The following is a 25394-nucleotide window of genomic DNA, read 5'->3' as shown; positions in this document are numbered from 1 at the left end:
GCAACAGAAACTGGCCCAGAATAAGCTCTCGATAAGTGTTATGATGATGATAATGGTGATGATGATAGTTATGGTGATGATGATGATGGTGGTGATGGTGATAATGATGGTGATGATGATGGTGACAATGATGGTGATGCTGATGGTGACAATGATGGTGATGATGTTGATAATGATGGTGGTGATAATCAATTAGAGTTCTATCAACCCATAAGCAGGAGAATTTGTACCCAAGGGTAAATGGCTGATAGCAAATCCTTTCTCAAGAGCAGAGAAAAGACAAATGAGTGGGAAGGACTCAGGCACCTACAAGAAAGAGAGGGTACTACTTTTACCCATCCAATGGCTCAATCAACAAAAATTTAGCACCTATTATGTTCCAGGCACAGGAGTACAACAGGCAGAATGAGCCATAATCCCTGACTCCATGAAGTTTACAGTCTGATGGGGGAATTGGACATTAACCAAAGGACCCACAACAAATATGAAATTGCAGCTGACCCATGGTCAAATCTGTGTCCCTGTAGGCCAAGTACCACCTCTGTTCAGCAGGCTGGCTTGAGAGTGGGCGGGTTGCCTACCCCACAGCCTTCTCCTCCCAGAACTGTGGCTCCGGAGTCGTTGGGATAGTGGACTATGGACCAAGAAACAAGAGTGAAACGTGGGACGTCTTCTGCTACCGGATGAAAGGTAACTGCCCCAGCTACACTCCAGATCCAGGCTAGGCAGCTGCTGAGCGACCCTCAGCCTGGCCAGCCAATCTCCAAGGGCCAGCTGGGGCAGCCCAGGCCTGCCTCACTGGCGTGGGACCCTGTGTGCCCCTGCCTTCCAGATGTGAACTGCACCTGCAAGGTGGGCTACGTGGGCGATGGCTTCTCGTGCAGTGGGAACCTGCTGCAGGTCCTGATGTCCTTGCCCTCACTCACGAACTTTCTGACGGTATGTGCTGTGTCTGCTTGCTTTCACCTCCGGGAAGGAGAGGTTGCCTCAAAGCAGGTATTAGAGAGGGGAGTCTCTGAGAGAAGGCCATGGCTCACCGTCATGGTTAAGAGCATGGACACTGGACCACAGTGCCTAAATCTGAAGCTTGGGCTTGCCACTTACCTGTTGCATCACCTTAAATGAGTTCCTTTCTTCTCTGGGCCTCAGTTTCCTCATCTGTAAAATGGAGATGATGATAGCACCAACCTCATAGGGTCACTGCGATCATGAAATGAGTTTATATTTGCAAAGCACTTAGACCTGTGGCCAGCACATGGAACATGCTATATTGGTGTTAGCGAGTATTATTGGACAAGAGTCTGATCTGCTGGAATGAGATGCTCTTTTGTCTGCATGGACAGGGTGGCGCAGTTAGCTAGGCTGCCTGGTGATCACTCAAGGAGCCAAATTATCAACACAGAGTCAACGTGCATTTTGCACTGCCTTTCCAGTCACTTCAGTATTCTCCATGTTATGTCCAATGAAGAGAAAGCCCCAGTTGGAGAAGGACTTGGTGTTGACTGACCAAAGAACAGAGCTAAGAATAATACCAACCAGAGCTAACATTTCCTGAGCACTGACTTTGCACTGGACACTGTCCTGAGCCCGTCAGAGCACTTTGCACCAGTCCACAGAATGTAAGCTCCATAAGGGAAAGGATTGTCTCTGATTGTGGCTGGTATACAGTAGGAGCTCAATAAATACTTGTCATAAGGAATAAATCCTCATGCAGTCTTATGAGGTCACTTCTGCTATTATTCCCATTTTAAAGAAACTGAGGCTTAGTAAGGTCAAGGACACACTAAGGAGGGGCACTGAGCATAAGGACAGGGCTTGCAGGATCAGAGCAGAAGTTAGACAAAGGACCACAAAATGATAAGTTTTTGTCCACAGACCAAAGGTATCCATCTAAATGGTCTAAAAATCAGAGTTACTGTAAATACTCTAAAGATAAACACCCAAACCAACGTTTCTGCTGCGTGAGAGCATGGCTTGTAACAGCATTTCAGAGAAAAGACAGTGTCAGAACAAACCCCACTGACTGTGCGCCCTTCAGCAAATTAATTAACTGCTCTGGGCATCAGTAGTCCTATCAGGACAATGACAAAGTTGAACTGGATAGTGTGATTTCTTAAAACGTTCTCAGTGAGTATGTATTGAGTACTCACTATGTGCTGAGATATATCAGTGAAAAAATAAACAACATAAACAATAAACACAATAAACAAGTAAGTAGTATTGAATGCTAGAAGGTGATATACACTATGGAGGAAAAAGCAGAGTGGGGGCGGGGGGAGGGGGTGGGGGCACCACACAGTCCCCATCAGGCACAGAGTGATGACGGAAGGCCTTAGTGAGAAGATGGCAAATTTGAGTAAAGTGTGAACAGAGGAGAGGGAGTCAGCCATGCCGATTCGGAGGAAGGGCATTCCAGGCAGAGGGAAGAGCCGGGCAAAGGATGAAAGGCAGGAGTGTTTCGGGCAGTTTTGAGGAACAGCAAGGAAGCCAGTGTGGCTGGAGCAGAGTGAACGAGAGAGAGGACGACTGGGCGCGGGGTCAGAGGAGCAACAGCATCCAGATGGTTTGGGCTCATGGGCCGTTGTAAGGACTTTGACTTTTCCTCTGAGTGACGTGGGGGCCATTGCAGGGTTTAACAAGGGGTGACTCAAGATTTGACTAACATTTCACTTGACTGCAGAGACCGCCATGTTGAGAATGGTCTGTGATGTGGCTGTGACTTAGCCATAGGATTCGTGGAAAAGGAAAAGTGCTCCTAAAACTCTCTGAGGGGCAGTCAGAAGAAACAGCAGAGGGGTGGCAGCCTGAGTTGGGGCTAATGTCGGGAATATGCCCAGACGGGTGATGCCCTGTGACCCTCTCCAGTCACCCGGGTCCTCACAAACCAGGGCTGGCCCATCTGATCACTTCCTCCCTCTCCCCAGGAAGTGCTGGCCTATTCCAACAGCTCAGCCCGAGGCCAGGCATTCCTGAAGCGCCTGACTAACCTGTCGATCCGCAGCACCCTCTTCGTGCCACAGAACAGCGGGCTGGCGGAAAATGAGGTGAGTCGGGTTGCTGGTGTCTGTGCTGCAGACTAGCTATGGCTTATCTACCACCACAACAAGGCTGTTACAAATGACCCCAAAGTTCAGTGGTTACACATTTATTTAGCTCACACTCTGCAGGGCAGGTGGCACTGCTTTTCTGGTCTTGGTCAGACATACTCACATGCCTGAGATGGGCTGGCCATCGGCACATCTAGGCTGGCCTGTCTGGGGCTCTGCTCACAGAGCTCTCAGCCTCCAGCAGGCTAGCCCGGGCATGTTCTTTTGGCGAGGGCAGGAAGTGGTGAGAGCGAGGCCAGACCTGCCAGCGCTTTTCAAGCCTGTCTAGTCACATTTGATATGCCACTGGCCCACGTGGCTGAGCCCAAAATCAGACCGGAAGGTCCTCAGAGTTACATGGCAAAGGGTAAGGAGACAGGGAGCAGTGAGGAACCGGGGCCACAGATGCATTCAATCTATCACACCAACCTTGCTCGTGTCATGGTGCACAGAGGAAGTGAACTGGCCATGTTTATTCAGCGCACCGCAGATGGCTGACCTGCAGGCTCTGACAGCCCCACGCCCTACCCCACCTGAGGGCCGAGAGGGGCAGTACCTCTGCCCACTTGTTACCCACTCGGGACCCACTCATTCCAGGACACCATTGGGAAGCTCTGCTTAGACCATAAAGATGACTTTCAATGCCACATCCTAGCCAGAGGTAGCCTCTGGCAGAGCCCAGACCACCAAAAGCCTAAGAAAAACTTACATTTCCTGATCTCCAGATGGAGGCAGAAAAGCCAAGGGCATGAGAAGTGATTTTTTTCCTGTGTCCTCTTTATCATTAAAACGAAAAATATTGTTTGGCCTTTAAAGACCATTCTTATGTTTCTCCTTTCCTCTCAGACACTGTCTGGGCGGGACATCGAGCACCATCTCGCCAATGTCAGCATCTTTTTTTACAATGACCTTGTCAATGGTACCATCCTGAGAACAAGGCTGGGAAGCCAGCTGCTCATCACCTCCAGCCAGGACCAGCACCAACTGGTATGAAAAGTCTTCTGGGCTTATTGGAAGAACTGAAGATAATACATGCAAAGCTCTAGCATACAGTAGGTGCTTAATAGATGGAAATGATTATTAGGTGAAAATACACCCTAAACCTGCAGATGGGGGTAGCATTAGCTACACACCATAACACACCACACTGACTGTTAGGCAGCCTCACCCCTTGGGAAATAAGCCACCAGTGACCACCAGCCCTAGAAGCTGGTAATGAGGGACTGTAAATGAAACCATTTTAAAGCTGTCTGATTCTCCGCCTTTGTTTCTGTCAGACTGTCCATCTATCCCAGGCATTGACATGTGAGCCTTGAAGTCAAATGACTCTAGTGTGAAAAGCAGTTCTGTCACTTGCTAGCTGTAGGAACTTCGGCAAGTTATCCAACTTCTCTTTGTCCCTCATCCGAAAAATGGGGATGATGGTAACGTGTTGATCATGTTGATGATGATGGCGGCGGTGATGGTATTGATGATGATAGTGATGGTGGCGGTGATAGTGATGGTTATGATGATGTTGATGATGATGATGGTGGTGCTGGTGGTGATGATGGTGGTGGTCATGATATTAGAGGTGGTGTTGGTGGTGGTGGTAATGATCGCTGTGACAACCATAATGTCAAAATCATAAACTCTTGTGAAGATTCAGTGATTCAAGGCTTGTGATATGCAAGAATAGAGCCTGATGTGTAGCAAGTGCTAAATGAGTATTACTTTTTTATTTTTACCTGATAAATGATTTCTTTTATTGAATATTAGTAGTTTATACCAGTGCATCTCAAACTTTACCAGGCATTTAGATCACCTACAGGTTTGTTAAAATGCAGATTGTAATTTGGCAGGTGGGGTGTGGGGCCTCGGGTTGTGCATTTCCGATGAACTCCCAGATGATCGCCCATATCACAAGCCAGTGGATCACACTTTCATTAGGAAGAGATTAGATCACTTAGAAATCCCTTTTCTAACAGTCTGGTGGAATGTTCGGAGCAGCGGATCTGGAGTCCAGAGGGATGGGGTATGCCATGTACTACCTGGGTGATCTCAGACAGACCGTTTCCTTCTGAACCCTCGTCTGTTAGACAAGTAGGCTGGACAGAATGACCCCTTAGGTTCTCTGCAGCTCTTAGATCAAGTTATTGGCACAAAGGCAACTAATGTGCTCTGGAGTGTCCTGGCAGTGAGCAGAAGTCCTATGCTGCCTATCAGTGAAAATAGGTCTGAAACCCAGGCTCCGGGACCTTGGGGAAACTGAGCAACTTCCCTCCTCGGAAGGGCTGCCCACCCTTGGAGAGAGAGCCAGATGATCACAGATTTCCGTCAATCCTCTTCTCATTTCCCTAGAATGAGACCAGGTTTGTCGATGGAAGAGCCATTCTGCAGTGGGACATCTTTGCCTCCAATGGGATCATTCATGTCATCTCCAGACCTTTAAAAGCACCCCCCGCCCCAGTGGTGAGTATCCAGGGCTCCTGGTGGGGGCCACTCGCCAAGAGGTCAACGGCTGCTGGAAGTCCTGTCCACCTCCCTCTTCTGGAGACTGGAGAGGCCTCCCCAGATGCATGGCAGCTGGCCTCGGGGATGCCCCGCCCTGGCTCATCCCACCCCCACTCCTGTGCATTAGTAACACAACACCTGTCACCGTTAACATTTGTTGAATGAAACGGGCAGGATGCCAACGGAGAAACCATTGGAGGGGAGTGAAAAGTCCTGAGCTCTGGTTTGGCCCCTCCGTCTCCTCAGCTGTGTTCTTGGACAAGTCCCAGAACATCTCTGAGCCCTACTTTTCACATCTTCAAAATGGGCGTCATAATACCTCCCTCACTGGGTTCTTGGGAGGACTATGAGTCAATAAATATAAAATAATTAGGACAGTTCTTGGCACAGAGTACATGCTATAGAAGAGGTAGTTGGTTGGCTGTTGGCAGTGGTGGTGTCCTTAGTATTCTAACTTTGTTCTAAAGTGTGAGGGAGGAGTGACCACAGCTGGCTTGTGGGAAGTTCCACAGCATCGTGGTTAAGTGCATAAGCTCCAAAGCCAGGCTGGCTTTAAAGCCCATCTCTATCACTCACTGGCTGTATGATATTGGGCAAGTACGTAATCTCTCTGTGCCTCAGTCCCGCCATAAAAAATGGAAATAATAATAATTGTCCCTATCTCTGGTCTATGATACATTTCAATGAATTATTTCATCTAAGGGGCTTAGAACAGTCCTTGGCAGTAGTAAGGGCTAGATCCATGTTAACTATTTCATCATTGTTTTAGCCCAACTGGCCTCAAGGTGCCCCAGGCCAGCAAGAATGGGGTGGGCTCTGGAAAGCACACCTCTTTTGGGAAGTCACCAGTTTTAAGTCTCGACCCCTCCCCTCTCCGTGTTCAGGCTGCAGTCCACACTGGCTTGGGAGCAGGAATATTCTTTGCTGTTGTCCTGGCCATTGGAGCCATCGCTTTGGCTGCATATTCTTACTTTCGACTAAACCGAAGGAGCATTGGCTTCCAGCGCTTTGAGGTGAGAGAGAGAAAAACGGGAACGTGGTCCTGGGGTCCGCTCTGAAATCCAGCCCCTGACTCAGGGCTACTTCCACTGACTGGAGGCTTCAGGAATTGAGTACTTGGCACACACTTCCTGTCTCCTGCATGGGGTCTCTGCCCCTCAGAGGAGCAGCAGTGGCAGCTCCCAGCCCCTCCTCCTGGCTGAGACAGGGTTTGGGGAGAAGGGCGACGGGCTGCCAGTAGCACAGACCCTCCAGCCTCCGTGCCAAGGGTTTGGCTTGGAGGTGAATGCACCAGGGGTCCAGGAAGCACGCGCACCTCGGAGGATTCACGAAACAGGCACCCACCATGAGTGGAATGGGCTTCCAGGCTGACTGCGAGGGGGGGACAGGGTCAGGGACCTGCACAGCCAGAGGCCTCATGCTTCAGCCAGCAAAACACATTTCCCCCATGTGAACTGTTGAGCCCACGTCCAGGTCAGGGGGGCGCGGCTGACAGTGGGGTGACCCTGGGGACCAGGGTCGGCAGCAGCACAGTGGCTGAGTGCCCTCCCTTGTGTGCTTTCTACCCCTCCCAGCCCGCCCTCTCCTCCTGCTGCCTCCTCCAGACACGCTGGTAAAGACTGGGCGGAGCCCCCGAGCAGCAATTCACCCTTGGAGCACATGACCTGCATATTTATAGGCTCTAGGGGCCAATCTCAAAAACATCCTTTTCAGCACAAGCGTACTTGCTGGATTAAAGGACAGGCAAAACCACTCCAGGGTGACAGAAGTCAGAATAGTGGTCACCCTGCGTGGGATTGGGTATTGGCGAGCACGAGAGCACCTCCTGGGGGGACAGAAATGCCCTCTATGCTGGTTTGGGTGGTGGTCACATATTAAGAAGTCACTTAAGATTGGTGCCTGTTGTTATATGTGTGTCAGATCTCAGTAAGGGACTGTTTGCTAAAAGAAAAGGCTCCTGCAGGTGGAGGTGGGAGCGTGGCTTGTTTTACCTGCCATCTTGGATGAGAGCTCCTGTTTGCGGACATCCTGGTGCTGAGCCCTGTGCTTGTCCTTCCCCGCAGTCAGAAGAGGATATCAGTGTCACAGCTCTTGGCAAGCAGCAGCCCGAGAATATCTCGAACCCCTTGTATGACAGCATGACCTCGGCACCTCCAGAACCTTCCTACGACCCCTTCTCAGTGAGTGTGCATTTTTACCAGCCCGGATGCAGGGGAATGAGGTCTTTCAGCAAATCTCGGTGGAAAGCTTCGCACCAAGAAAAGCTCACTTCTAGAACGTGTCTGGGGACAACAAGCGTAAAAGCCAGTGTTGCAAGCTGAAGGAAGCCATGTGGTTGTTCTGTATTCCTAGGTTCTTTTGAGCAGACAGCAGAAGGCTCCAACAATTAGGGATAGGAGAGAACTAGAGGTCGCCCACCCCTAACCTCATGACCGGGTGGACATGTCACAAGCAGAAGAAATCTTGGGCTGAATTCTGCCGCAAACATTTATGAGGCAGACAGTGCAAAATAAGACATGAGGCCTTAAAAAGGTATTTTCCCTTTAGCAATGCTTTAAATTTATATTTACACTGTAGATCGAGATTTTTCTGCCTGCTGTCAGGGCTGCTTCTTGCCTTGGGAGCTAAGTTCCTTTGATGAGGTCTTTTCTATCTAGAGGTGCATATTCCACGATGGTCTTCCAGAAAAGGACCATTGTTCTAGAGTTAGTGATCCTTGAGCTTAGATGGGGCCTGCATGGACTTCAACTCAGGGGGACCCCAAGACAGGGTACCCTATTCATGCTGAATGTGCAAGGTACACCCTGCCAGTAGTTTATTACCAGTTCTGAGAAGCTAGGGATAAAACTTAATTCTTCCTTTAATATAAAAATAGGAAAAGTTAATAGCCAGTACGCTGAGTGTCCTTTTGTACCTCAGCAGACAGCTGACAGCATTACTCAGGTCCAGGAGTTACTTGAACCTTGGCATGTGTGGGTCTAGAACCCTCGTGCAGTAGCAACCAAAGCCGGAGAGCTGCTGTAATTGTTTTGTGCCTGGACTTACACTGCCCCTCCCCCCGCAAGACTATATTATGGTGACAGAATTTTTGTTAGGTTGGCACTGAAACATCAGAAATATTCTATTGCACCATTTTTAAGCCTGTATAGTGTAACAGATGTTATTTTTCTGCAGGGTACCAAACATAAATATCTTGTGGTTCTTAGTACCTGTGGTAGCAGATTTCATATACTTGCAATAGATTGAAAAATAACCAGATCATAAATCCTATTTTGTTTGTCAATCAAACCCATGTGAAAGTTTCCAGTTCAAATTGCACGTAAGTTCAGCTAGCATGCATTTATTAACTAATAGTTTATTTCTGTAAGCATTGTTATGTTGAACCCAACCTCAATTAAAAAGAAGGGGAGGGCTGGCTCAGTGGCGTAGTGGTTAAGTTCGTGTGTTCACTTCAGTGGCCCAAGGTTCACAGGTTCAGATTCTGGGCGTGGACCTAAACACCGCTCATCAAGCCACACCGTGGCAGCATCCCACATACAAAATAGAGGAAGACTGGCACAGATGTTAGCTCACAACCAGTCTTCCTCACCCAGAAAACTAAATAAAAATAAACAGGAGGAGAAAAAAGTTATCCAGCCTGTTCAATGCTCTCCAGACCTTCTCAGCCCCATGCATGAAAGATTCTGCTGAGGCTGGCAAGAGAGCATCCTAGATGGAGGGGTCAGCTAAACCTTCTAATCAGAGCGGGGGGCAAAACTGTTCCAGTAACAGGAATCCTAAGCTGAGGGTACCATTCCAAAAAGTGATGTGCTAGGTTCTCATGCTTTTACACTGAAGGGTGGGGGTGACTATACAGTATCTACAGCCAATCCAGACATCTTGAACACATCCAGTATGCTAATTAACAAAGCTTCTGTACTGATCAGAGCTACAGACTGGAAGGCTTGGGGTGGCTGCCTCTGGAGTACGGCCTCTGATTAGACTCTCTCAAATGCTCAAGAGCCACCGTGGTTCAGAATGAATTTTCAACTCGAAAGGAGTTTTTTGTAATCCTATTAACAGCCACCTTTTGTGGGGTACCTGTACCTTCCTTAATGTAGTATCTAATTGAATTCTCACAGCTCCCTGTGAGGTAAATGCTGTCAGGACCCTTTGTAGATGAGAAAACTACAGCAGAGTTGAAATGATTCATCCAGGGCCACACACCTTCAAACAACTGAGCCTCTCCCAGAACGGGAGGCCGTGACCACTGTATCATCCTGCCTCCCAGCACGAGCCGTGAGACAGCAGCGTGAAGGGACCCTCCCACCACACGTGTGTTCACAGGGCACTTGGGGAAGAATCGTTTAGGCTGTAGGGGAGGAAAAAGTTTTCCTCAACCCTCTTAGGGACCCTGGCTGGGTCTGAAAAGTAAGCTGACAAAGACAGATTCGCAAGAGACAAGCATATAAATTTTATTGAATGTTGACATGCACATGGGAGCCTTCACAAGAGAACCAAGACCAGAAGAAGTGACCCAAGCAGGAAGCTTTTATACATTTTAGACAAAGAAACAATACATCTGTGAAGAATTGACAAGACAAAGAGGCGTGGGCTGGGGGTGGTCAGTGGTGAAGCAGTAACCAGGAGGGGAGGGGGTAACAAGGTTTGTCTGTACAGGTTTCTTGGCCGCAAATTCCCCACCCCTGACGATGAGTGCCTCCTCTCCTCCTGGTCCCGGGAGAGCACCTTTCACATGGGAGTTTTATGACCTGTTTCCGGGAAGAAGGACAGGGGAACAGGTCACAGAGACCTTCCTGCTTCTGCTGTTTTTAAAAACTCCTTCAGCTTAAGATACTTAGTACGCCAAGGTGCCATATTTTGGGGTAGCGTGTCCTGAACCCCATCAAGGCCTCAGACCAGTGGCCAAAAGAAATGCTCGACAAGCTGGTCCTGTGCCTCCTCTGCGTGTTTCACAGACCTCTCTTTTCCAGGACTCTGAAGACCAGCAGCTGGAGAGCAGTGACCCCCTGGGGGCCCTGTGAGGGCCCGGACCTGCGGCAGTCAGCCGTCACCCACGGCCTCACCAGGCTGTCAACTGTGAATCCTCAGCACCAGGTGCCTTTTGGGAATGTCAGGTCCTTCAACATTTCACAGTAGGAAGCACTCAGAAGCCATACCTCATGTTCTTTGGTTCATCTGGGGGATTATTTAGTTTCTGTGGGTGAGGGGCCATGTCAAATCCACCCACGAGCCCAGGGTCCCTCCTGACCCTCAGCTGTCCCTCCTGTGTACCTTTAGGTGGCACTTAGTACATTCTACCCAACACTATAGTAACGTGGCCTTGTCTTGTTTCCCTGTTACACTGTAAGCTCCGCGGGCAGGGACTTGCCTCATGCATGTGTATCCAGTACCCAGCCCAGTATCTGGCCCAGGAAATGTGCTCGATAAATGTTTATGAGACAGAAATAAAGTCAACAGAATATATCTAGTGTTTTGAGAAACAGTTTGCCATAGGAGGAGTCAAACTTTGAAGGTAAAATCCACTTATTAGGGCTAATTATGGCCTTTTCAATTAGCCAAAATCTGCCTTACAAATTCTTTCTTAATTGTTTTGTTTGCTTGTTTGTGCATTAATTTTAAGCAGATGTGATAACCACAATGAGTCATCACTTCACACCCACTAGGATGGCTATAATCAAAAAGACAGACAATAACAAGTGTTGACAAGGATGTGGAGAAACTGGAACCCTCATATGTTGCTGGGGAGCCTTATAAAATGGCACAGCCACCTTGGAAAACAGTCTGGCGGTTCCTCAAAAAGTTAAACAAAGAGTTACCATATGATCCAGAAACTCCACTCCTAGTTGTATACCCAAGAGAAATGAAAACAGTTCCACACAAAAACTTATATACTATGCATGTTCACAGAAGCATGATTCCTAATAGCCAAAAAGCAGAAATACCCCCAAATGTCTATCAACTTATGAATGGATAACCAAATTGTATATTGTGTATTTGTATAAATTATATATCCACACGATGAAATATCATTCCACCCTAAAAGGGAACAAAGTACTGAGATGTGCAACAACATGGATGAACCTTGAAAATATTAGCTAAGTGAAAGGAGCCAGACACAACAGACCACATACTCTGTGATTCCATTTCGATGAAATTTCCACTATAGGCAAATTCAGAGACAGAAGGTAGATTAGCAGTTACCAAAGAATGGGTAAGTGGGGAATGGGATTAACTGTTAAGAAGTACAGGGTTTCTTTTTGGGGTGATGAAAATGTTCTGGAATTTTACAGTGGTGATGTGTAGGCTCCAGGCAGTTCTTCACTGTGCAACGCAGGATGTCTACCACACCATGTCCCTGCCTGCAAAATGCCAGAAGTGCGACATCTGAGCATCCTCCAACCCACCCACCACACATTTCCAAATTGTCCCTGAGGGGATAGTGCTGGCCAGGCTCGGGAATCACTGCTGGGGACAGAGAAGGGAAAGGCTGGGTGGAGCTGATCTCAGACTCTCCTCTCTGTTGCCCTCATGGCCCAAATATCACTGTTCCATATCATCGGGGCTTTTCCTGAGCCAAGTCCAAAATTCTGGAAGCCCCAGAGTGTCCTGTAAGCTTTTTCACACCTCCAAGAAGGGGAAGAAGTCCCCATTTCAGGCAGAGGAACAGCTACCATCCCCTCTAGGACAACAAGCCATGACGGGAGCAATGCCGCGTTTCCAGGAGATTGCTCCCCAAAAAGAATGTAGGACAGATTCCCTAGGGAGTCCACCACTACCACCTTCACAGGTACAAAAAGGCACATGAGTAAGAGGGAAAACAGCAGGCTCTCCATGGAAGGAGTGAATGAGAGTAAGCAACAGGCACATTGAGAGGTCAAGGATATTAAGGAATTTCAACACACATATACACATTTACACAGTTAAAAAATAAACTCTTCAAACTACTTATAAATTTATCCAAAACCCAGTAGTGAGCTGACTTCATAGCACACACTCCTAATTTAGTAGTATTCAGTATTTTCTTCCCTTAAAACACTGCTTCCAATTCCCAGCTTTCCTGGTAATTCGAGTGCAGACAAACCTGTGGATCACGTCTTCTTGTTCTCAAAGAGGGAACTGTTTGGGAGAAGAGAAATTCCACATGGGTCACCTGCTGCCCACCAGTGGCTAAGCTCACCCAATTTTCCATCTGTAGCTTAACTACAGTCTTCAAGCTCTGCAAACAAGCAGTGTGCTTTCCTGGGGGTGGTGGGTCCGGGGCATGAGAAATGAACCCCGAATCTTTCACCCCTTCTGCAGGGGATACTCTTTTTTGGGTATATTAGAATTTGGTATAGCCTTGCCCCTAACTTAAGCACACAAAACACATGCTTTACAATAAACTGGACGATACAATTCAAACTTTTATTTGGCAATAAGTTCCGTATCATATAACATAAAATCAACATGTAGAATAAATAGCCAATTCACATTCAGAATAAATAGTAAGTCTACCTAGTTTGCATTTCTTGTGCCTGATGTGATCATACAGGCACCATTTGTCACTCTACTAAATGATTACAAAACAGTTTCCGAAGTCAGAGTTCAGGCCTGCAGAACGAGAAGAGCACAGAAGCACTGCTGTGGGCTGGGCTCCCCAGGACGATGCCGATGGAGATGCGCGCGCTGGAAATCTACAGGGCGGTGTTCTCGGTATCAACAGAAGGGAAGGGACGGGGTGAGGGAGAGGGAAGCAGGGCTGGCAGGAGGAGGAGCTCGGCTGCCACGCAGACACAGAGAGGCCTCGGCTGACCCCAGGGGGACTCTGGAGCTGGGATGGGCCCTCAGAGTTGGGCAGTCACAGGCTACCGGCTGCTCCAGGAAGGGGCATGACCTTGTCGGAGGCAGGGCTTCTCAGCAGGGGAAACTCCCAAAGAGAGCCAGCAGCTGGGACGGCTAGCGCACCGCTGGGAGCTGGGGGAGTCAGTCCTTCTTCAGTCCTGAAGGGTTATCTGGGCAGCCGAGCCCATCGCCCACGACTAGCACAATCACAAACTAGTGCAATGAGAGGTATATCAACTCGTGCCCGGGCCTGGGAGCTCAATTACACACGACGACAGTTATGCCACGTGCTGGAACACGGTACTTTACCACTGGCCACATATGAACATACGCGCAGAGAGCAGCCCTGGGGGATGTGGGGCACTCACCTACAGAACTCCTTTCTACCATCCACACCCAACCGGGAGGTCCTTCATCTGCCAGCTTTCAGCAGGGTGATCCTGTCATTGTCACCAACTCAACCCACTAGGGCAGGGGTGGGCAAACTACGGCCCAAGGGCCATATCCACCCTACAGCCTGCTTCTGACGCTCAAGGTGTAATGGAACACAGCTGTGCCCATTCCTAGAGTAGCAGCGACAGAGGTGGCCCATAAAGCCAAAAATATTTACGATCTGGCCCTTTCCAGGGGAAGTTTGCTGAACACTGCGTTAGAGAAACTTCACCCCCTATCCTCACCTCAACCCACTAGTGGTGTTAAAGGTTAGCTGAACTTGGAGCCAAACTCCCAAATACTAATGAAAACAAAAAAAGGAAATTCGTACCAAAGGAAAGGAACATTAAGAGGGCAAAACATAAGCTCCCTAGCAGCTGAAGAGAGCAATCAGCAGCCTGGCTCTGGCCAAATTTAGTCTTAGAGCTTTCTAGACAAGGGCCCCCGAGTGGATCTTTGGCAGCAAACGAGCATTCGGCATAGAGGAATTCAATTCCCCTATTTAGCACACTCTCTACTGCGTAAAAGGCCTTTGGGGAGGAAGCGAGGAAATGCCATTTAGTTCACTCAAAGCTAAATTAGCTCGGAGGAAAGATTACTTCTCATTTCTCCTTTGCAATAATTAAGTGGGCCGACGCATTCAAAGCAACTGGTAATTTAGTCTGAGACATGCCGAATCAGTAACAGTTGGTTTATGTCACATGGTGATAGCAGAAAATGAGCTGAAGAGAATTTAAAAAAGGAAAAAAAGAGGCTATGTTAGGAGGAAAGTGGGAGCTCTAAGCCAAGCTCCTAAAATAGCTGAAAAGCCAGGTTTCATCAGTAAAAGAAACTCTGGGACATCAGCTGTGCAGGCCCCCTCCAAGGCAACCTGCTCTGGCTACCATGAGCCTTGCTGAACCGCCACAGCTGGCACGGACTGCTCCTGGACTATGAATTTTCGTTCACATAATTCTTAGAAAATGGGTCTAGGGGCTGGCCCCGTGACCAAGCGGTTAAGTTCGCGCGCTCCGCTTCGGCGGCCCGGGGTTTTGCTGATTTGGATCCTGGGCGCGGACGCGGCACCGCTCATCAGGCCACACTGAGGCGGCATCCCACATGCCACAACCAGAGGACCTACAACTAGGATGTCCAACTATATACTGCAGGGGCTTTGCGGGGGAGAAGAAAAAGAAGAAAAAAAGAAGATTGGCAACAGATATTAGCTCAGGTGCCAATCTTTAAAAAAAAAAAAAGAAAATCAGTCTAACCAAAGCTAAAAACAGAAAATGCTTCAATGTGCACTTTCCAAATTGATTGTTTAAATGGTAGAAAACCAACTCACTTCCCTTGTACCAAAATGCTTTCATCAACGTGCACACCAGAGAACAAACGGGAAAGAACAAAATGCCCAGTGCAGTGGGCCAATCCCAGAAGAGCCGTGACAGCGACACAGTAAGTCCTTCTCAAGTGCAGACAAGGAGAACGCCGCTGCCCTTCAGGTGGAAACGGCCATCCGGCCCCGCACTCCAGGCCCCGGCATGGGGTTGCAGTCCGCCAGGCACACGCCCGGTGGGCCCTGCTGAGACCGATGCCAGGCTTCTGCCCCATGGCAGCTCTCAATACCACCACCATGTTCAGGGGCCCAGAGACTGAAACTTTAATTGGTAATAAATCATAAAATTCATTATTCATACCCAGAAAATGTATTTCTCCCCAAAGGCTTAGATCACCTAACCTACCCATAAAGAAAGCAGGTTTTAAAAAGAGTTCACTTCATTCTTGAGTAAACAAAACACTTTGTAACTGGCACCTAGGAGATATCCAATGAATATCTGAGTGGATAAAAACTAAGAAATTTTTTTTAAAATACCCACTTCCTCAGTCGGCTTCTCCAAAGCAGAAACTATAGGACAAAAGCAGTGGCGTGTCCTTGGAAGACCCCAGCACAGAGCAGTGCTGGGCATCCACCTGCACCCCGTAAATGCCAGTCTCCAATACTCTTTGATGCTTCAAACACCTAGGAGCTAACACAGCCAACAAAATGCTCACCCCATTCCGAATAAGGAACGAACCACTGTGTTCATAATAAAATTGAGAAAAACAAAAGGGGGCCTGGTTGGGGGTTGGGTCTATGGGGTCTAAAAGGTCACCTTCACTATTAAGAGTTAAATACAAGAAAACATCACAAGTAAAATGCCATTATAACAAGCGGCATCACAGAGCATGCTATTTAACTTACTCGCTGAATTGGTACATTCTGGAAGGAGGCCTATGGAATGCCGGGCTAGCGTTTCATCAACAGCTGCCTCTGATACATCTATACATTAACAATGCTGAATAAGCAGGCACTCCGCACAGCCCCTTCCTGTATCTGCCATCTTTTAGGTTTGAGGATATGTGTCACTTGCATTGTCCTTAGAAAGAAATGAGAAACAGCTGGGTCATTTCCAACTCTTTTTCTCTTATTTTCAAGGCCCTTTATCCTCTCCCACCTTAAACACAGACACCTGAAGAAAAGCATCCAAACTCCCGAAATAGCACAAACATGACAGCGAAGAAATTGAAGAAATTGAAGGGGAGGAGAGGGAGGGAGATGGCTAAGCAGTGGGGCCCCGCCCCCCGCTGAATTCAAGCCCCTCTCCTCGGCTGATATCCACGAGAGAGGCAGGCAGCTGTGGCTGCCCTCCAGACCAGGAGGATTTCTGGTGTGCCATGCATGTGTTCTAACAAGATTCCAGCAGAACCCAGTGGGGGTCATGGCTGAGGCATTTCATTACAAGGACAATTTTTTTCTGTTTCATTTTCTCTCCTCTAATGAGCACATTAAACCAACACGGGTGGCCTTTTCAGCTGTAAGAAGCTCCTGGGAGACCCACCACAAACGCGTTGCTCTTCTGATCCACTCGTTTCTCGCAGCCCTGTTCTACAGTGTCTGTTCTGCTAGCTGGAAATTTAACCAGAACTCATCTCTCCTCACCCTCCTTCTCTGGGGAAGAGAGCGAACCCGCCCATCACTATGGGCACCATTTGTCCTTCCCCGGGGTGGGGTAGGACACAGGAAGTGGATACTGAGGACGATCCAGGGACAAGGACCTGCAGCATCTCCCGTTCTTTCTCACGTGAGACTTTCCAGGGAGGCTGTCTCCTCTCAAGGGAGGCACCAGAATGATGCCAAAGCCCTGGGGCAGAGCGATCTGGGGGACGCTGCTGTTTGGGGATCATCTCTGCTACCGAATGTCGCGTTCTGCTATTGTGGAGCTCACTAAATCATAAGCTTTCTGCACACAGTTTATCACTGCACGTCCTTGTGGCCCTGCAGTTGCCAGTGCACGGCCTGTGAACGTTCAGTACATTTTCCACTGAAGAGTCAAGCAAAACGTCACCTGCTGGAATACAGACACGGCATCGAGAAGTCTCACCCATTCCAGAAAAACTGACGCCAGTCACAGTACCGTAGTAAACAAGAAGGCCGGTCACAGAGTTTCAAGGTGAAGCTTGCCCTTCAGCCCCACAGGTACAGGAAGGCGGGACCTGGGCTGCTGGCTTCTGTCTTAACCGCCTGGGGAGTAGTCTCCATACATACAAAATAAATATCAAAAGGCATATCTGTGTCTTTTCCGAAGCAACACCCATAGCCACACAAAGTCAACCCTGTCACGTCCGCCCAGTCTGGAGCCGTCGCTGTTTCTGGCTTTTTCCACAGGTGGGCACCTGGTTACTTGGCCTGGGCCTCCTGCAGGAGGGGGAGTCTGAAGGTGGGGGGCCTCTCAGACCACGCGGGAAGTTCGTGCTGCAGGGGAGTCCTCCTGGGGTAGAATGTGTGGTTGACATCGTAGTTCAAGAGGCAGCTCAGAGACGCCATGTAGATGTCGGCAAATCGCGACAGGCGCCTCAGGAAGTAGGTCGGGTTCTGGTCTGTGCGGAACAAGCTTCCAAACTGGGCATTGAAGAAACTTTTGGTCATTTCTCTGAAGAAGCAAGAAAAGAGGAAAGCAACAGAGAATGATTCAAAAAAGATTTGTTTTTAAGTTACCGAAATCAAAATGACTTCTTCATTTTTATAGGACTCATTTAAGAGGAAAATTAGCCTAGAGCAGCCCCGGCTTCTAATCAGGAAAACAGTCTGTCCATCCGTCCATCAAAACAGCTCTGATCACTTTTCCCACTAAGGCCAGACGGAGAGAACACTGTTTAAGGCTCCAGTTTCAATGTGTATGCCCCCTAAATACGCACACCACATTTTCCAAACAAAACACAGGAGGCAGGAGCTGCTTCTGAAGGTACAGAGAGATGCAGAATGCTCTCAGTCTCCCTCATTGACAGAACGGGATCAAGACCCCCTTTTTATAAGGTCAGAGTGAGAACTAAGGTAAGAGAAATAAAAGCCTATTGTAATCTATAAAGTAGTTTCGTGTCTGAGAAATTAAGGACGATTTTATAGTGATGTAAATAATTCACCACCATCCGTTAGACAGCTTCAAACACCTCGCTTCCTCCTCGCAGGCTAGGTTACAAGTGCTTTGCAAGGCTGTTCACCCCACCCCAGGCCCTAAGCCCCTGCAGGCGTGCGTGTGTGCATCTGTGTATAAATCAATGCACACCATCCGATGGCTGGGACCCCTACACACAGAATATTCCAACAAAATGGATAAACACCACTTGACTGTTAATAAATGAGTTACAAACACAGCAGAAAATGTAATCATTTACATGACTGAGAAAAGCCACTAGTTGGTAGTAAGTAGTCTGTCGTTATAAGGTGACAGGAGATGCTGTGACAATAAAAACATAGGAAATTAAAAGAACTCAATTAGCTTGGTGGGTGGAGCAGCATAAATGGTTTTTAAACTTTGACTGAAAAATCTCATTGAGCTAGGTGGTTGCTCAAGACTAGCATCCAAAACAAAACTTCTGGCGGGTGAAATGGCTCCTTCATCTAATAATCTGAGGTCCCCGGAGAGCAGGACACAGGTCCAGCCAGCTGGGGCGTGAGACACAGAGTCAAATCACATTATACGGCTTCTTCCCATCAGCCTCTCACCCGACATTTTTACACCAATGTTAGAATAATAATCAAGTTAGAAAAGGCCCCCAACAGCAACCCCTGAGACGGAGGAGGAAGGACTGATTCAACACGGCTGGGGCTTCTGCAGCCCCGAGGGGTGGAGTCTGCCCCCTCTCCACACCCACCCCCAAACCAGACTGCCCACTGCTCAGAGGCCAGACCCAGGCAGTGACAGCTTCTTCCAAACCTTCCAAACCGAGACAGCTGTGCCCAGGGGAGACGGGGCCAGGCACAAGAGTAGAAATGGTCAGGGAAACGGTCCACATACAGAGCATCCTCTTAGGGAAGCACGACTGTCCACGAGGCCTCTTTTGAACAACCATTTCCTTTAGAGGCAAACCCACCAAACTTCTCTGACAGCAGGTGGGCTTTCTTCACCAATAAACACTCTGAGACTGAGGTGCACATACTCCTGAAATAGCCATGGGTACAAATAAGCACGCGGATTGTAGCAGCCCCAAGAATTCATTGTGGGTCAGAGCCCACCTCGCATGCTGTCCCAGCAGCCACACGGTGCGGCCAGCATTACCAACAAGCGGCCACCAGCTGCCCAAATGGGAAAGTCAAGCAGGCAGGGAGGAGGGATGGGAGGGAAAAGCTCCTTCAACGGTGGTCTTCAAAGGCAAGGGCAGGAGGGGCCACGGAGCTCACCGCTGCCTCAAGGAAATGTCACACACCACTCACAGCAGATGGCAGGTTCTTGGTAATAAGAAGCCTGCAAGCTAAAAAAGGATGTTTCGAAGCATGCCTTGGGCCAGCCCTGGGAAGGTGGGTGGACCCAGAACAGGCAGACAGGTGGCGGATTCACTGCATTCGAAACAGGTGGCTCTTACCTCATCTCCTTTCTTTCCTTTTTCCACTCCTGCAAAACCAGCTGTGACTCGGCATCTCTGTGAACCTGCAGGACAGAAGCTATCATGGAGACTGTTCTGGCTGTGAATAGATCCATTAGGTAACGAGGATTTTTAACGGGCAACTTTTCTTCTTTTTTTTTTTTTAAAGATTGGCACCTGAGCTAACATCTGTTGCCAATCTTCTTTTTTTTTCTTCTCCCCAAAGCCCCCCAGTATAGAGTTGTATATCCTGGTTGTGAGTGCCTCTGGTTGTGCTATGCAGGACCCCGCCTCAGCGTGGCCTGACGAGTGGTGCCATGTCCACGCCCAGGAGCCGAACCAGCAAAACTCTGGGCCGCAGAAGCAGGGCACACGAACTTAACCACTCGGCCACGGGGCCGGCCCCAATGGACACCTTTTTTTGGAGGAATTTTATTCAGGTCTAAGAGGTAGGCACTTGGATGACACAATATATTTTCAGACTTCCCAGTGCAATCCTCCCTTCTTCACCAAAACAGTTTAAATGTCCAACATCAGAAACGTGGTTTAACAAATTAAGATGGAATGTTATGAAGCTATTAAACAAGGCCCATATTAAACTAGAGATATTAAGCATTATTAAATGCTATTGTATAAACATAATACATATGTATCCACAGGAAATATATGTGCATAATGTATATGTGTAATGTATCCATTATACATAAGTATTACATATATAAACAGTCTTAAAACACACTACCTATTACGCATATCTGTACAGGTATAAACATAAAAATGGCAGTTAAGCAAAAATAGCAGGTATAACAGCACATCCTAATTGCAAACTGATTGCAAGCATATCAAAATATGTGCATATGTTTGGAAATTAACATGGGAATTTTTCTTTAATTTGTGCAAGGGTAGTAGGATTACAACTGATCTTAACTTTTTTCCCTGAATATGTTATCTTTAAAGCATTTAAGAGAAAAAAAATAATTGTTTTTTATAAAAGGCAAAAAGGAAGAGCACCTCAACCAGATGGAAAAGCAAAGAATTTTCCGGTTGGGCTGAATGTGAGCAAAAGGCAAAAAGAAAATGACAGCAGCCCACAGCCTGACACATGGCATCTCCCAAGTCTCTCTCCGAGGCCCTCAAAGCTGAAGAGAATCACGTCGGCCAGAGCGAGAGGCGACATGAGCACAGGGCACAGGTGCGGCTCCCTGCAACTCCCGGGCAGCCGGACAGCCCAGAGGAGAACTCCACGCAAGCAAACCATCTGCTTTCCATGTGGGAGCCCAGGCCCAGCTGTTCACCACACCTGCCCAGCTCAACAGCCCACTCACCATCACCTGCTAAGGGCCTCTGTCACTCAGACAAAACCCCGCATCACTGAGCTTATAACTGGGGTTTCTCGCCCAACACCACTGCCTACACCACCAGGAGGCAGCCACCACCGAAGGAGCACTGCCTGTGCGTCACTGGAGCACCAGAAGACCGGCCCGGCTCTCCTCGGGGTGCTGATGCAGGGTCTGGGAGCCTAGTTCTAGTTAGCTGTCACATTTTAAATCAACAAATCACTCGCTACAGAATTTAGGCACTACAAAGTATGTGACCGGATCAGAAATCTGTAGGATGCCACAGGAATTTATTTATGTATATACACATATATACACATACACACATATACACACATATGTGCATATACACAATATACACACACACACTTATACATTTAGCACCCACTATGTGCCGCACATTGTGCTACATGCTAAAGATACAACAGAGGACATGATGGTTGGCCCTGTAAGCAGGTAAGGAGACCATGACAAAACAACATAACTCAGAGAATGAGGCTGACATCAGTCTGTGAGAGGAGCTCCGCTCCCACCTCTGCCCTTCTACCCTTCTTGGCCCAGGAACAAGGCACATGTGTCCCGTATGAAGGAGAAGCTTGTGGTCCCTTACTCTGCCCCACATTTGCAGGAGGGGAGAATTGGGACTGGTGACCAGGATAAAGATTACCAAAGGTAATCTACTTGCTCTCTCTTGTTTGAAACTAGCTGCCACAAGCCAAGGGAATTCTCACTCCATTCCTGCCCCTCAAGTGGGCCCCAGGGCAGGCTCTGCAGACACAAAGAGCCAACTCTGGGCTCTCCGAGTTCAAGGCTTTTCCAGGGATGCAGCAGATATCATGTCAGCCCCACTCCGACCCTGCCTGTTTCTCTACTGGTCCCGAACTCAGAGGGCAGCCAAGGATGACGGAGTCCAAGGTTGCTAAAGAGACATGCAAAGGGGGAGGCCCCAGAGCCCTGAGACCAGGGAGCAGGGCCAGAGCAGGGAGCTGAACTCTGTGGGTGCGCACCTTAACCCAGCGCCCCCTCGGGCCCTCCCATCCGAGGCCCACTCAGCACTGGCCTTGGCTCCCTTCCCAGAACCTCTCTCCATCATTCATCTCTCCCATACGATCAACCTCCTCATCTGGAACCTTCCCATCAACATTTAAACATGCTCAAGTCTCTGCCATTAAAAAACATGTATTTTTCCCTGAACCACCCCGTTCTCCAGGTCTGCTCCCCCTACGAGGCCAAACTTCAGAAAACAACAGTCTCAGGCGTCTACTTTAAAATACTTCCAAGACGGTGTGTTACTTAGTTTGGATTAATCTTTAACTGAAATCAAGCACTCCAGGAAGGGTACTCAGCATCACAAAGACTAACCGGAAGCCCACAGCAGAGGCTAATCCTACAGACACTTCAGCCACCTTTAGCCCCAGTCGTTGATCAGCACACACGGCTCCTCACGGCGACAGTCTACAAACACGCAGACTGGCTGCACACACTGGCCCTGCCAGCCCCATGCGGGCTGGGGATTACAGCCTTGCTGGCACAGCGGCCCATACCAGGGAGGCCACATCCAGCCACCGCCCATTTTTCTATCAGCCTCTGAGCTTAGGAACAGATTTTCCTTTTTAAGCAGTTGAAAACAAAATCAAAAGAAGAATAATTTCATGACATGTGAAAATGATATGAATCATTTCCACGAATGAAGTTACTGGGACCCAGCCACAACCAGCAGCTTCCATACTGTCTGTGGCTGCTTACGAGCTACAACCACAGAGCTGAGTGGTCGCCACAGAGACCATACGGCCCGCCCAGCCTACCGTGCTGACTCTGGGCCTGTGCAGAAGTTTGCTGTTAACCAGCACTGCCACTGTCAACCACACCCAGTTTGGAGCACACTTCATGGCTAGTAAACTAGACTATTCTTTATAGCTACTTTCCTAAACCCGAAAATTATATACCTCTATTTAATTCATCAGCCTTGGCTCCAATGACACTCTGCTGGCTCCAAAGAAAATCCAACCCAACCTCCGAGGACAAATTTTTCTCCTCAGAAAACAGTCCACATGATGAGCTGTATGCTCTGAAAATAAGCCCCAAAGGGGAGTTCTAGACACATTCAAAACAGGATCCCTGGAATAATTTCTAGCTTTTCAGGTGAACCGGAGTGACAGTGTGGAGGAGGCGGACAGGGAGGATGTGAGAAATGACATTCATCTGGATACTTTAAGTTATCGGCCACCCTCCTCTATATCCTAGTGAATCCAACTGGACGGAACGCTGTAAAAAGTGTTAGCACCCGAGGCGACAGCACGGACGTGAAGACTCGAGAGCCGGGGGCCTGGGCCCGAGTCCCAGCATCGCCCCGACTTGAGAAGCTCACTGTCTCGTCTGCCCCTCAGTTTGTGCATCTGTGAAATGGGGATGATGTCAGTGCCTCCTTCGAAGAGCTGCCGCGAGGACGAAATGAAGGAAAGCCCTTAGCGTCTGCAACACGGCAAGTTCTCATTTCTGAATTGCCTGACGCTGCTGTTCACTAACTCTGGGATTCTGGAAAAGTTCCTGATCTCTCAGCCTCAGTTTCTCCTCCTGTGAAATGGGGTGGCAATGTAAATGTTAATTCCCTTTTCTTCCTTACTCCTTGTATAACTAATTCTATAAATCAGAGATATTTTCCGTACTTCCATTCTCTAAAACACACACTCCTTAATCGCTGAACTTTCTATGTAGGTCAGAGAGACGAAAACCAAAAACTTCGACCTCAAAGCTAACAGGTAGTGACACCATCCACATGGGGGTCGGGCTGTGTCTTGGCCCCGCTGCCAGCAGCACAGAGAGACTGTGTCCAAGGAAAGAAGGCTCTGGCTGCCCCCGAGACCTCGAAACCAGGCAGCAGGGCAGCACTGCATGTAGCGCGCTCAAGGCACTCGGTGACCACACAAGCCTAGGTTCCAGTTCTTGCTTTGTCATTTTATGACCTTGGACATGTTACCCAACTTCTCAAACATCAGTTTCTTTATTCTAGAGTGGAAACATTGTACCTACCTGCACAGGACAGCTGTGACTGGTAAATGAATGCTGTGTGTAGAGCAGGGACTCAGCACAACGCTGGCATATAAAGAGTAACTGTGATTACGGTATGAGCTAGGCAGAGACTCGAAGCTACTCAAACCCAGAATGGACGCCTTTTATTTTTAGAAAGTTATCTCACGGACAAGTATAGTAAGAGAAACAGAACAAGGCCTCGTCAGAGACGAGCCAAGAGCCAACACAGCCAGAGCACACTGGGAGCAAGGCCCGGGGGACGTGCAGGGCCCCACGCTCGGGAATGTGCACCCCGGGGTGAGGCCCCGGCCTGCCACTCCTCGCAGCTCGGCCTGAGCTCACTGCCAGCTGCCTCCACACGAGCGCCAGCTGGGCCAGGCAAGGCCGTTCCCCAGCCGCTCCCAAAGCGGCAGCAGGCCGTGGGCAGCAGGTTTGTCAGCCAAGAGAGCAGGCATCCAGGACCCTTATCCCAAGTGGGCACTCACATGAGATGGCTGCAGGCCGGGCCAGCTGAACGAAGCGAGAAAGCAAGCTGTCCCAGGAGACGGGGCAGGGGGACACCGCCGCACAGCAGGGCGGCTTCCACGGGCCGGGAAATCACAGCCAAAAACAACACTCCTCACTGGCTGTCCAAAACCGGCCACGTAACTTACAGAAAGAAAACACTGCCACTGCACTCCAGGGAGCCGGCCAACTGCGGGCATTACCCCCAAAATCAAAGGGAGGCTGCAGGCAGGGATCTTGACCCTTCCTCTGAGACTCCCTCCAATAAGCCGTGGTGCCTACACTGAAGTGTCCATTCCATAGGACCCTTCATCTTACAGATGGGGAAACTGAGGCCCAGAATGGAGCGGTCCACAGCAGGCTGAAGGCAGAAGCAGGACCAGACCCAAACATTGGGAGACACTCTCGAATCCCACTCCCCCACAGGACATCTCCCTGCCGGACTCTAACGGGGAAGGACGGACACAGGATTTCCACTGACGGAGGAACGTCAACACCTGCGTCTCCACAGGCCCTACAAAGCTCTTCCTCCATCCAATGGCTTTTGGAGGCCTTTTTAAAGGTCTCGTCAGGAAAATTGGCAAAAGTCTCTTAGGGGCAAAATAACCCCAGTAGTTAACGCTGCCGTTTACTGAGGATGACTTAAGCCCCATTCCTTATAACCACAATTAAAGGGAGAATATTTGAAATTACTATGAATGGTGGACTAACTTCAGGCCTAAAGAAAAAGTAGGAGAGGAAAAGTCCCAAACTCTGCTCTCACAAGCCGGTCAGGGTCTGCAGCCAGGTCATGGTCTGGACGTACCTG

General features: G+C 48.9%; 2 protein-coding genes across 3 annotated transcripts in view; one reads left to right on the top strand and one right to left on the bottom strand.

The window, feature by feature from the left end:
- The window catches only part of STAB2 (stabilin 2), a 147793-nt gene extending 136748 nt beyond the window's left edge, over positions 1–11045 (top strand). For both annotated transcript variants that reach the window (XM_046646193.1, XM_046646192.1), the window contains 8 exons: positions 528–690; positions 833–939; positions 2925–3044; positions 3933–4073; positions 5427–5537; positions 6464–6592; positions 7643–7759; positions 10553–11045. In XM_046646193.1, coding sequence (XP_046502149.1) covers positions 528–690; positions 833–939; positions 2925–3044; positions 3933–4073; positions 5427–5537; positions 6464–6592; positions 7643–7759; positions 10553–10603 — 939 coding nt within the window. In that variant the 3' untranslated portion in view covers positions 10604–11045. The remainder of the gene's footprint in view (positions 1–527; positions 691–832; positions 940–2924; positions 3045–3932; positions 4074–5426; positions 5538–6463; positions 6593–7642; positions 7760–10552) is intronic.
- Positions 11046–11347: 302 nt separating this feature from the next.
- Positions 11348–25394, bottom strand: part of NT5DC3 (5'-nucleotidase domain containing 3) — a 64584-nt gene continuing 50537 nt past the window's right edge. Inside the window, exons 13-14 of the mRNA XM_046646194.1 lie at positions 19716–19811; positions 11348–17785 (exon numbers count right to left, since the gene is read on the bottom strand). Of these exons, the coding sequence (XP_046502150.1) occupies positions 17533–17785; positions 19716–19811 (349 nt within the window). The 3' untranslated portion in view covers positions 11348–17532. The remainder of the gene's footprint in view (positions 17786–19715; positions 19812–25394) is intronic.

Source organism: Equus quagga, chromosome 19, assembly GCF_021613505.1.
Source record: "Equus quagga isolate Etosha38 chromosome 19, UCLA_HA_Equagga_1.0, whole genome shotgun sequence".
In the NCBI taxonomy this organism is placed as follows: Eukaryota; Metazoa; Chordata; class Mammalia; order Perissodactyla; family Equidae; genus Equus; species Equus quagga.
Note: the sequence above shows the minus strand (reverse complement) of the source record. Positions and strands in the feature narration are given on the sequence as shown.